The sequence below is a fragment of the Chiloscyllium plagiosum genome, chromosome 5, assembly GCF_004010195.1.
Source record: "Chiloscyllium plagiosum isolate BGI_BamShark_2017 chromosome 5, ASM401019v2, whole genome shotgun sequence".
NCBI lineage: Eukaryota > Metazoa > Chordata > Chondrichthyes > Orectolobiformes > Hemiscylliidae > Chiloscyllium > Chiloscyllium plagiosum.
Genome location: NC_057714.1, coordinates 109,894,066 through 109,907,617, shown reverse-complemented (window position 1 = coordinate 109,907,617; position 13,552 = coordinate 109,894,066). Strand labels below are relative to the sequence as shown.

General features: G+C 43.9%; 1 protein-coding gene across 1 annotated transcript in view; it reads left to right on the top strand.

Annotated features, from left to right (window-relative positions):
• Positions 1–13,552, top strand: part of LOC122550133 (tetratricopeptide repeat protein 21B-like) — a 133,529-nt gene that overhangs the window by 90,276 nt on the left and 29,701 nt on the right. The window contains exons 20-22 of the mRNA XM_043690766.1: positions 3,703–3,891; positions 6,435–6,545; positions 7,702–7,783. Of these exons, the coding sequence (XP_043546701.1) occupies positions 3,703–3,891; positions 6,435–6,545; positions 7,702–7,783 (382 nt within the window). The remainder of the gene's footprint in view (positions 1–3,702; positions 3,892–6,434; positions 6,546–7,701; positions 7,784–13,552) is intronic.

Sequence of the window (13,552 nt, the reverse complement as noted above, 5' to 3'; positions counted from 1 at the left end):
CAGGTTCATTGTTCCTTGAAGGTGGAGTCACAAGTTAAAAGGCAGTGAAGAAGGCATTTGGTACACTTGCCTTTATTGGTCAATGCATTGAGGATAGGGGTTGGGAGGTCAAGTTGCGGTTTTTGCAGGACATTGATTAGGCCAATTTTGGAATATTGTATGCAATTCTGGTCTCCCTCCTATAGGAAGGATATTGTGAAGCTTGAAAGGGTGCAGAAAAGATGTACAAAGATATTGCTGGTGTTGGGGGTTTTGAGCTATAGGGGGAGGCTGAATAGGCTGGGGCTGTTTTCTCTAAAGAGTTGGAAGTTGAGGGGTGACCTTATAGAGGTTTATAAACTTATGAGGGGCATGGATAGGGTAAATAGCCAAGATCTTTTTCCCAGGATAGGGAAAAAAACTAGACGACATAGGTTTAAGGTGAGAGGGGAAAGATTTTCACGCAGAGAGTGGTGTATATATGGAATGAGCTGCCAGAGGAAGTGGTGGAGTCTGGCACAATTACAACATTTTAAAGGCATCTGATAGGTATATGAATAGCAAGGGTTTAGAGGATATGGGACAATTGCTGGCAAATGGGATGAGATTAATTTAGGATATTTAGTTGGCATGGACGAGTTGGACCAAAGGGTCTGTTGCTCATGTACCTCTTTTCAGATGTACCAGCTTTTTTGTGTACCCCTAGAGGCAATTTCAGTTTAGCTACTCATTTTATAAATCTTGATGATTACACATTATAGATAGGCAGATGTACATAATCATTAGCTTCTACCTCTCACTAATTGATACTTGTTGGAACTCTTGAATTTGGGAGAATATATCAGTGATATCTCTGCTCTGTAAAGAATAATTTACTCAGTAGCCCATCTTCCCAAACCCCCTTCCTCATGCACTTACTCTCTCACTCACTCAGCATTCCCTCTATCTAAACCCCTCTCTGCACCCAATCTTTTGCATGTTTGAGAGATAGTTCCACCAAGATGATTGCTGTCTCTGTTCAGTGGTCTGCTCTCCTTTTTAAAAAATTCATCCATTGGATGTGCACATTATTGGATGGGCCACCCCAGTTGTCCTTGACAAGGTGTTGGGCAGCTGTCTTTCTGAGCTTCTGCAGTACACTTGGTTTAGGTATCTCCCACAATTCTGTTAGGAAGGGATAGAGTTCCAAGACTTTGAATGAAGGTGGTCATGGGTTTGGAAGGTGCTGTCTAAGGATTCTTCATCAAGCCCCTGTTACTCTGGTAATGCTTGAGACACTAGCCGCTGATGTTGCACTACCTGGCTGGCTGGTGGTCAGTCCCATGCGCTCTACTCACCTTCCGACTGCTCACATCTCCTTCAAATATAGGTTGTTTCTCTCCTGCACTTGCTGCTAATAGGCACATCAGTGAGATGCATTCCAATTAGCAGCAACAATGGCACCGTAGCTTGATCACCAGAGACTCTTGCATTTGAGAAACACCTGGACCACGCGAAAAGGGAATGTTGTGGTCTGTAAATCAACATTATATAATTATGAGAAAAGTATTCCTTCAGGACATTTACCGTATCCGTTAGGATAATTGTACTCCACTTTGGGAGCCACTGCGAAAGATCCTTCAGAATTCTTAAGACATCTGAAGGGCGGTACGGTGGCTCAGTGGTTAGCACTGTTGCCTCACAGCGTCGGGGACCAAGGTTTGATTCCAGCCTTGGGTGTGGAGTTTGCACATTCTTCCTGTGGCTGTGTGGATTTCCTCTGGGTGCTCCACTTTCCTCTCAGTGTCCAAAGATAGAACATAGAACATAGAAGAATACAGTGCAGTACAGGCCCTTTGGCCCTCGATGTTGCGCCGATCCAAGCCCACCTAACCTATACTAACCCACTATCCTCCATATACCTATCCAATGCCCGCTTAAATGCCCATAAAGAGGGAAAGTCCACCACTGCTACTGGCAGGGCATTCCATGAACTTACGACACGCTGAGTGAAGAACCTACCCCTAACTTCAGTCCTATATCTACCCCCCCCCTTAATTTAAAGCTATGCCACCTTGTAATACCCGACTCCATATGTGGAAAAAGGTTCACACTGTCAACCCTATCTAAACCCCTAATCATCTTGTACACCTCTATCAAGTCACCCCTAAACCTTCTTTTCTCCAATGAAAACAACCCCAAGTGCCTCAGCCCTGCCTCATACGATCTCTCTACCATACCAGGCAACATCCTGGTAAACCTCCTCTGCACCCGTTCCAGTGCCTCCACATCCTTCCTATAGTATGGCAACCAAAACTGCACACAATACTCCAGATGCGGCCACACCAGAGCCTTATACAACTGCAACATGACCTCAGAACTCCGGAACTCAATTCCTCTACCAATAAAAGCCAGTACGCCATATGCCTTCCTCACCACACTATTTACCTGGGTGGCAACTTTCAGAGATCTGTGTACATGGACACCAAGATCCCTCTGCTCATCCACACTACCAAGTACCCGACCATTAGCCCAGTACCCCATCTTTTTGTTACTCTTACCAAAGTGAATCACCTCACACTTACCTACATTGAACTCCATTTGCCACCTTTCTGCCCAGTTCTGCAGCTTATCTATATCCCGCTGTAACCTGACACATCCTTCCTCACTGTCAACAACTCCACCAACTTTCGTATCATCCGCAAACTTGCTCACCCAACCTTCTAACCCCTCTTCCAGGTCATTTATAAAAATGACAAACAGCAATGGTCCCAAAACAGATCCTTGCAGAACACCGCTAGTAACGGCACTCCAAGATGAACCTTTACCATCAACTACTACCCTCTGTCTTCTTCCAGCCAGCCAACTCCTAATCCAAACCTCCAACTCACCCACAATGCCATATCTCCGTATTTTCTGCAATAGCCTACCATGGGGAACCTTATCAAACGCCTTACTAAAATCCATATATACCACATCTACCGCTTTCCCCGCATCAACCTCCTTCGTCACCTTTTCAAAGAATTCAATAAGGTTTGTGAGGCACGACCTGCCCTTCACAAAACCATGCTGACTATCCTTGATCACATTATTCCTATCCAGATGTGCATAAATCCTATCCCTTACAATTCTCTCTAAGACTTTGCCCACAACAGAAGGGAGACTCACCGGCCTATAGTTACTAGGGAAATAGGGAAACCACCCCCGTGACCATTTAAAAGGAAACCTGGATTTGACCTCAGTATCAGGTTTTTCCCTAAGACCTCCCATAGGCATGGTCTCCAACTTTGTAAAATTAATCTTATCACCCAGAAAGGCAACAAGCGAACTAATGCATTGCATCACATGAACTACCGAAATTGACAAAAATATAAGACCCTCATGTGCATACAATGTAATCTTACGTGACTTCTATCCCCATTTAACAAGGGATTCCAATTCCTTATTAAACCACGGCTCCCTCGCACGACCCTTTCCTCCCTGCCTGACAGGTACAAATGTACAGGTTAGATGGATTAGTCATGGGAAATGTAGGGCTACTGGGGTGGAATGTTCTTCAGACAGTTGGAGTGGACTTGATGGGTCGAGTGGCCTGCTTCCATACTGTAGGGATTCTATGATTCTATCAAATCTCCTGTTGGGCTTCTCTGCTATGCAGCCTGGTAACTTCATTGAAGGCCAACCTGCGTGTCAAGTATTTGTTTTGTGTTATATTGTTAATGTCTCATTTGCAATGTTTACAAGGCTTACAATTTACAAGGACGGTTACTGAAACGCCTGATGATGGAGCAGTTAGACATCATTCCGGCTGAAAAACAGCTGGCCGGCTCCATCTGTGCTGAGATAGCACATATATCCGTGGATCTGCAAGACTATGACAAGGCAATCTGTTTCTATAAAGAAGGGCTGGGCTTTGTGGAAAATGACCCAAAGGTGAGTAAAAAGAGTATCCTTTTCATACTTCCAAGGATAAATTCATCTCAGTCAGGGAAAGGTGATGGCCTAGTGGTATTTTCACCAGACTATTAATCCAGAGACCAGGTAGGGTTCTGGGCACCAGAGTTTGAACCCTGCCATAGCAGATGATGGAACTGGAATTCAATAATAATCTGGAATTAAGAGTCTAATAATGACCATGAAACCATTACCAGTTGTCAGGAAATAAACCCATCTCGGTCACTGATGCACTTTAGGGAAGGAAATCTGAAATCCTTACCTGGTCTGACCTACATGTGACTCCAGACCCACAGCAATGTGGTTGACCCTAGGTGATAGGAATGCTGGTTTAGTGATGCTCACATCCCGTGAATAAGTTTTAAAAAACTTATCACGAGACTATTAGCCAGAACCCAGATAATGTTCCTGAGGACCCGAGTATTATTGCTGCCACAGCAGATTGTGGAATTTGAATGCTGTTAAAAACTAGAACTAAAAATGTAATATGAAACTCTTCTTAATTAGTGGGAAAAATCTATCTGGTTCACTAATCTCTTTTTGGGAAGTATACTACCATCCTCACCTGGTCTGGCCCACATGTGACTCCAGACCCATAACAATGTGACTCTCAATTGCCCTCTGAAATGTTCGAGCAAGTCATTTAGTTGTATCAATTGCTACAAAGTTTCAACAAAGCAATGAAATGGATTGCAGCGGTTCAAGAATTTAAAAAATTAATATGTGAATAAGGAAATCTCAAAAGTAATATATATGTGGGATACATTTTCTGAATTATTTTCTGCTGAAAGTATAAGATGCAGCTGTACTGTCTATTTGAAGCAAACACTAATTACTAGTGATGCCAGACATATAAACAACTCTGCCTGACTGGTACATGTTCCTAAACAATTATTTCCCCAACAATTATTACTCCCCGGCATACAAACCAGAAACTCAATCGGACCAAATGTTGCGGTCACAACAGCAGGTCCGAGATTTGGAATTCTGGATGTGTAACTCCCTTTCAATTCCCAAGGCCTGTCCATCACCTACAAAACAAACAAGTAAGCAATGTGATAGAATACCCTCCAATTGCCTGGATTATCGTAGGTTGAACACTCAAGAAGCTCAGCAGCATTAGGACAAAGCAGCCCACTGACTTGGCACCTCTTTCACCACCTTCAACATTAAAGAAGTGGACCTTCCGAAGATCTGAAACAAACAAAGACAGAAATTGCTGGAGAAACCCACAAACATCTTTGGAGAGAAAACAGAATTAATATTTTGAGTCCCATGACCTTTCTTCAGAAAAAAATTACAGCTAGGAAAATGATGTTTATATTGATGAGGCGGGGTTGGTAATGGGGTGTTGTGGGGTAGGGAGAGTGAGCATAAGGTGGGCAGGGAGAAAGAAAGAGACAATGTTTTTCTCTCTCTGTCACACACACTCTCTCTCTCTCTCTCTCTCAGATCCCTCTGTACCTATCCATTCACTTCTTTCTCCCCCACCTCTGGCATTAGTGTAAACATTACCTTTTCCTATCTGCTACTAGTTCTAATGAAGAGTAATTGGACTCGTAATGTTAACTTTGATTTCTCTGCGCAGATGCTGCCAGACCTGCTGAGCTTTTCCAGCAATTTCTGGTTTTGTACCTTCAACATGAATTTCCTTCACCACTATCACAGACTGGCAGCAGTGAGTCCCATGTACAAGATGCACTGCAGCAATTGACCAAGTATTCCTGGAAATTGCTTCTTCTCAGCATTCCAGTAGTACCTGCTCCCTATGCACTCACTACCTTCACAAGGGGATGAACTTTGCCAATGATGCCCTTGTCCCAGGCATAAAGCATAAGAATTTGATATTATCTGCACTAGCAAAATTTAGAATGTTTTCAGATTCAGTGCAATAAGGTTAGGCGAATGCATATTGGTTTTATTGCTAGACTATTAATTCAGAGACACGGGTAATGTTATGGGGACCTGGGTTCAAATCCCACCACGGCAGATGGACGATTTTGAATTCAATAAAAATCTTGATAGAAGAGTCTGATGAGGGCCATGAAATAATTGTCGATTGTTGGGAAAAACCCATCTGGTTCACTAATGTCCTTTAGGGAAGGAAATCTGCCATCCTTATCTGGTCTGGCCTACATGTGATTCCAGACTTACAGCAATGTAGTTAACTCTTAACTGCCCTCTGGGCAGCTAGGGATGAGCAATAAATGCTAGCCTAGCCAGCGTCACCCCCATCCTGTGAATGAATTTTTAAAAAATGAAGCAGTTGAAATAGCATTGATACCTTTTTAGAGGAAGTTAGTTATGTGCATGATATAGCAAGGAACAGAATGCAAGTAAGGTTAAATGGAATAAGGCTTGAAGTTGCTTTTGTGGGGCATGAACATCAGCATGGATCAGATCGGCCAAAAGGCCTCTTTCTGAGCTGTAGAAATCCTCTGCAATTGTGTCAATCCTGTGATCCTTTAGGAACAGATTCCCCTTAGTTGTTCTAACAATATTTTCCATGTTTGTTCTCTTAGCTGATGATAGAGCTTGCTCAATTATACCTGGCCAAAGAGGACAGTGATATGTGTGAGCATCTGTGTATCAAGCTACTGAAGAATGTACAAAACAACAATGATGTTAACATGGTATGTTCATTTACAGATTCTTCAGCTCCCCTTTTACAGAATAGAATAGAATCATACAACTCCTACAGTGTGGAAGCAGGCCATTTGGCCCATCAAGTCCACATTGACGCCTGAAGAAAATCCCATGCAAGCTCACTCCCCTACCTTATCACTGTAATCCCGCATTTCCCATGGCTAACCCACCTAACCTCCACATCTCTGGGCACCTTGGGCAATTTAGCATGTCTAACCCACCTAACCTGCACATCTTTGGACTGTGTGAGGAAACCAGAGCACCTGGAGGAAACTCAAGGTGTTTTTTTTGCTAAGATTTTTAAAATTTTCTTATTTAGTTGATTCCTAGCCATTGGAACCTTCCTTCCCTATCTTGGTCCTCCTCCTTTGCCAACACCACCCCTACTCTCCAATAACTATTCCCATCATTATATTTTTCCGACGTGAGGCCTTCTTGTATCATGCATCCATTTTTCACTTTGTAACTAGCATCTCTTCCACCAATATCTACCCTTTACTGATTGGGTGGCACGGTGGCTCAGCAGTTAGCACTGCTGCCTCACAGTGCCAGGGATCCGATTTCAATTCCCACCTCAGGTGACTGTCTATGTGGAGTTTGCACATTCTCCCGGTTTCTGTGTGGGTTTCCTCCCACAATTCAAAAAGATGTGCAGGTCAGGTGAATTGGCTGTGCTAAATTGCCCATAGTGTTAGGTATATTAGTCAGGGGTAAATATACAGTCTGCATGGGTTACTCTTTGGACAGTCAGTGTGGTCTTGATGGGCTGAAGGGCCTGTTTCCATACTATAGGGAATCTAGTCTAATCTAATCACCTGCTTCCAATCTGCCCCTCTCCCACAAATATACCTCCTCATAAAATTACCTTGCCCACTCACTGAATAAACAATACAATCATATTTATCTCTGATTGGGAAGTTGGAGATAGGAAATTGAAGACTTTGACTGGTGAGATATTGGTGAAAGAAAACTATTAGCTGGGTGAACAATTGGTTGGAAAATTTGTGTGCAGTAGGGAGAAACTGAGGTATTAATGTTAGTGAGGATATTGGTGGGGATTGGGAGGTTGGGGGCAGGGGAGAGGGGGAATGATATTGTTGGGTGTCAGTGTTGGTATCTTTGACATTATTTTCCTGTTCATAGATGATGGCAGATCTCATGTTTTCAAAGCAAGAATATGAACATGCTATATTTTATTACCGTCAACTACTGCAGAGATCACCAGGTATCTACAGGCTCTATGTTCCAATCATTTTTTTACTGTAACCTGATCATTGATAACAGGCTTGTAGACAGATTGTAAATTCAGTTTCCACAAGCTTTTTTCTGTGGTTTCACTATGAAAAGCTCGTCCTCATAGTTAGCAATTATTGTAGAATACAATTTCCACACGTGGCGGTAAAGTCCTTATGCATCCTACAGTGGGGATTAGATTAGATTAGATTAGATAATTTACAGTGTGGAAACAGGCCCTTCGGCCCAACAAGTCCACATCGACCCACCGAAGCGCAACCCACCCATTCCCCTACATTTACCCCTTTTACCTAACACTACGGGCAATTTAGCATGGCCAATTCACCTGACTTGCACATCTTTGGACTGTGGGAGGAAATCGGAGCACCTGGAGGAAACCCACGCAGACACGGGGAGAATGTGCAAACTCCACACAGACAGTCGCCTGAGTCGGGAATTGAACCCGGGTCTCTGGCGCTGTGAGGCAGCAGTGCTAACCACTGTGCCACCGTGCCGCCCACTAAAATATAACCTTGACACAATCTGTTTGAGTAAACACAACAAATTTATTTTAAATGCACACGGGAGATAAGAGTTTTCCAGTCAGCCCCTTCTGAGCTCCCTGCCCTCATTCTCTCCAGGTTATAATTTTGTATAGCTTTTATACCGTTACTCACCAGTTTTGTTAAAAAAAAATGACACAACATCAAGTTATAGTCCAACAGGTTATGTGGAAGACATGGTCCTGCTCCACAACTACCTGATGAAGGAGCAGCACTCTGAAAGCTACTGCTTCCAAATAAATGATTTGGACTATAACCTGGTGTTGTGTGATTTTTAACTTTGTCCACCCCAGTCCAACACTGGCTTGTCCACATCATCACCGATTTTGGTTAGACGTTTCCTACATCATACAGCTACACAGCTGGACACATCTCATCCACAGCCATGCTCCCAGATCACCTCCACACACATGATCAGATCATGTTTTTCTAATTGCTGGGCACTGTGTTTTCTAGAAGCAGTGTTGCAGTGTTCCATCAAGACTGCCTCTGCCACTGCCCATTCTAACAACAGCCTTGAAAGAGAGACCATGACTGTTTACTCAAGCAATCAAGCAGTCACACAATGCTTTCTTAGTAAGAACACACTAAAGCTATCTTTAACCCTTACATTCCCAATTCATACACCTTCCCCACTTTATAACCTGTTCCTGTTTCACTGAACATTTGACTGATTCTTGCTACACTGGACTAATCTATACAATAATAAAAGAAGATGCTGGGAGTATTCAACAGGACAGGTAGTATCTATGGAAAGAGAGAGAGAGAGAAATTGAGTTAATGGTCAGATCTGTGTTTCCTTCCATCCCTGGCATTAGTGGGTTTGTAAGCAGGATGGCCTATAAATGTATGTATGTATCCTTCCCCACCAGCTATCCATACACTCTCCAACTTAGCTGTGACTTTACAGGAGTCGGAAGATGTTTAGGACCACTCACCTGCCCTTGTCTCCAGTGAAGCTCTGAAGACACCAATCCCACCCTGCTCCTATTTAAAGGAGAAGGAAATCAGGGGCAGAGCCAAGGGTTGACAGGGGCATGGGGAGTCTGGTGGATTCACCTGCTTGAGCCTCAGATACAAAATGTGGGGTGGTGTATCTCTTACGAGCCCTGTTTCTGAATCAGAGGCCATCTTCAATGTTCTGTCCCTTCGGAGAGTTCCTGCCCCATTACAGCTTTTGGAATCAGGCCCCCAACCCTTGTAAACCACCTCTGACTCTGGCCCTACCAAGAATCCGCTCAGACTCTCACCTTATATCTGGATCCTGGATCTTCTTTCAGACTGGATGCAGTCCCAGCAGTGGCCATTGCTATTGGTGGCGCTATAGGGACTAGAAGATTTGCCAGCCAGTCTCTCTCAGTTAGGACCTCCTTTCCAGAATAGGGTGGAAGAATCCTCCAGTGAATTAATGCTCCACAGTGTGATACAATGGGACAGCCCTCGGTAATGGAGGGGGCGATCCCCACCCTAACATTTTCTGTGGTGGGGTGGGGGCATGGGTGCTGTGTCATTCAAAAGCTCTTGACCATTGTTTCTGGTCTGTCATGGATCTGGTTTAGCCTCTTACATTAAACTGCTGTTTCTTAATAAACCACTTCTCAGTGATTCATCACATCAATCCCTTCTCTTGTGGAATCTGAGACTCCCAGACCTTAAATTGTTGTGGTAGAAAGCACCTTTTAGGAATGACCAGGAGATGCAGAGAATTCCTCAAGATGATAAGCCTTTATTTGCAAACAAAAGCTTTGGGCCATCAGCGCAGAAACCCTGAAAGCTCCTGAACAGCGAGTGTACTCTAATGTTTATGCTGTTCTAAAAGCCACACGCTATCACTGTTACATTAGCATAACCAATCGCACTAAGCCTACATTATATCCCCTTAACCAATCAGACTCTGCCACAATTGGCTTCTGGATTGCTGCATACCCTCACGTTATGCCGTGGTCATCTTTCTTCACCTTTTGTCACCTGACAGACTGCAGTCATGCTAGGCTGACACAAGCACGCAACCCAGACCTTACACTTATGTAATATCCCAACATATATTACTTTGTAGTGATATATTCATATTTACCATAAAATCTTACAAGTGGTTTTAGGGGTGGGATCACAGGGCTGGAGATCAAAGGCTTGAGAAATATTAGATGGTAATCCACCTAAATCTACATCCACCAATTTTCATTGCTAAAATTTGTTTGCCATGGACAGAGTAAGATAATCTAATTTCAGATGCAGTGGCTGCTTAGAAAGTCCAATATTGTATAAATTGTGTTGATTCAGGAGGAACCTTGAGGAAAACATTCATTTTAGTCATTGTATTTAGCTAGTTGGAGTTGGAGCTGTGTGCTTGACTTGGCTTAGTTGGCAACACTCTTCCCTCTGAATCTAAAGGTTGTGCTCCAAGCCTCACTCCAATATATGGTTGAATGGAAGAGGCTGACATTCCAAGGTGGCACTATGGCACCTTTTTGGAGGCTTTGTACTTTATACAATATAAAAAGTAAATTCACCACAGTCCTGTTCTCTCATTAACCACAGACAACTGGTGGTGAGCTTAACCTGAGGGTCACCATACCTCAGACAAGGGGAGAGGTCAAGAAGGTGAGACCTTCATGGTCACCTCAGCTTATGTGGGACTTGAACTGGCACTGCTGGCATCATTTTGCTTTACAAACCAGCTGTCCAGCAAATTGAGTGAACCGAACCCAGGTGGAGCTAGTCTAGTTTCTGATTATCTTCAACATGGACCTTTGTTCTTTGACTGGTTGGACTAAACAGTTTGTTTCTGTGCTGTATGACTTGATAACTCTATGACCCCTCTTTTAAGATCAAATATTAAATTGAGGTCTATCTGGGGTATTCTGGTGGCTCAGATGCAGATAAACATTCTCATGGCACCAGTAAGTTAGTAGTATAGAACTTGTAGAAACACTGAAATAGAAGCAGGAGTAGGTATTCGGTCCTTCAAGCCTACTCTGCCATGCAATATGATCATGGCTGATCAGCCAACTTAGTCCCCGTTCCTGTTTTCTCCCCACACCCTTTGATCCCTTCAGTACTCAGAACGCTATCTATCTCCTTCTTGAAAACATTCAATGCTAGGTGGTTTTGAAAACATCCCAAAAGTAGCGGAACTACTGTTCCTTAGGGTTCAACTGTTTTCTGTTGCAGACTTAGTCAGTGAGCCCTTGTATTAGATTTCCCAGACTTTGGGGATATCCTTCCTGCATTTGCCCTGTCTAGTTCTGTTAGGATTTTGTTGATTTCTATGATAGCATCACCCTCATTCTTCAAATCTCCAGTGAGTATAGTCCGAACCGATCCAGTTTCTCTTTATATGTCAGCCCTGCTATTCCAGAATCAGTCTGGTAAACCTTTGTTGCGTGCCCTCCACAGCTAGAATACCTTTCCTCAGATCAGGAGATTAAAAACTGTTCACAATGCTCCAGGTGTTGTCTCACCAGAGCCCTGTACAATTGTAACAAGACATCCCTGCTCCTGAAATCCTCACCAACATACCATTTCCCTTCACCACCTTCTGCACGTGCCTGCTTACGTTCAGCGGCTGGTGTGCAAGGACACCCAGATCTGATTGCACGTCCTTCTTACACAGACTGTCGGCCTTTCAGATAATAATCCACTTTCCTGTTTTTGCTACCAAAATGGTTAACCTCACATTTATCCACATTATACTGTCTTGCATTTTCCCACTTACTCAACTTGTCCAAATCACACTGAAGCATCCTCCTCCCGCCAAGCTTTGTGTCATCTGCAAACTTAGGGAAGCTTATTTTTACAGTCACCTGAATCATTAATGGGTATTGTGAGTAGCTGGGTCCAAGCACAGATCCCTGTATTACCCCACCGGTCCCTGGCTGCCACTCAGATAATAACTCATTTCTTTCCATTCTTTATTTCCTGTGTGCCAGCCGTGGTCAGTACATGAATCCGATGTGCTTAATTGCGCACACTAATCATTTATGTGAGACCTTATCAAACACCTTATGAAAGTCCTAGAAAATCTCATCTGCTGCCTTTCCCTTATTAACTCTTCTAGTTAAATCTTCAAAAATTTCCAATGGATTTATTGGGCATGATTTTCCTTTCATAAACCCATGCTGACTCTTTCCAATCCTGTCACACATGGAAGCCATTCGGTTCTTTGTGTGGGCAATTCAAAGTTAATCCTATTACCCTGCCCACTCCTCATGGCTCCATATCTTGTTCTGTTTCAAATAGGTGTCCAACTCTCCCAACAAAAAAAGCAATGATCTCACTGATTTTGTTGCAAGGCATTCAATGTTCTAATTACACATTGAGTAAAAACAAAATTGATGTAAATCACTTTACAGAAACACAGAACTGTTCCACCCATTCTGCCAGCACTGGTTCATTAACTGAGCATCATTATCGAGTGCCAAAACTCCCTCATACTCTTGCACGTTGTTTATATTCAAATAAGCATCCAATTCCCTCTTCAATGCTTCGATTGTACCTGGCTCCACCACATTTCCAGGCAGAGCATTCCACACGGGGAGAAAGTGAGGACTGCAGATGCTGGAGATCAGAGCTGAAAATGTGTTGCTGGAAAACCACAGCAGGTCAGGCAGCATCCAAGGAGGAGGTTGAACAGTTCATCCACTTTACCAACACCTTCCACCCAGACCTCAAATTCACCTGGACCGTCTCAGACTCCTCCCTCCCCTTCCTAGACCTTTCCATTTCTATCTTGGACGACCGATTCAACACAGACATTTACTATAAACCGACCGACTCCCACAGCTACCTAGACTACACCTCCTCCCACCCTGCCCCCTGTAAAAACGCCATCCCATATTCCCAATTCCTTCGTCTCCGCCGCATATGCTCCCAGAAGGACCAGCTCCAATACCGCACAACCCAGATGGCCTCCTTCTTCAAAGACCGCAATTTCCCCCCAGACGTGATCGACGATGCCCTCCACCGCATCTCCTCCACTTCCCGCTCCTCCGCCCTTGAGCCCCGCCCCTCCAAACCCCACCAGGACAGAACCCCACTGGCCCTCACCTACCACCCCACCAATCTCCATGTACAGCGCATCATCCACCGTCACTTCCGCCACCTCCAAACAGACCCCAGCACCAAGGATATATTTCCCTCCCCTCCCCTATCAGCTGTCCGTAGAGACCACTCCCTCCGCGACTCCCTCGTCAGATCCA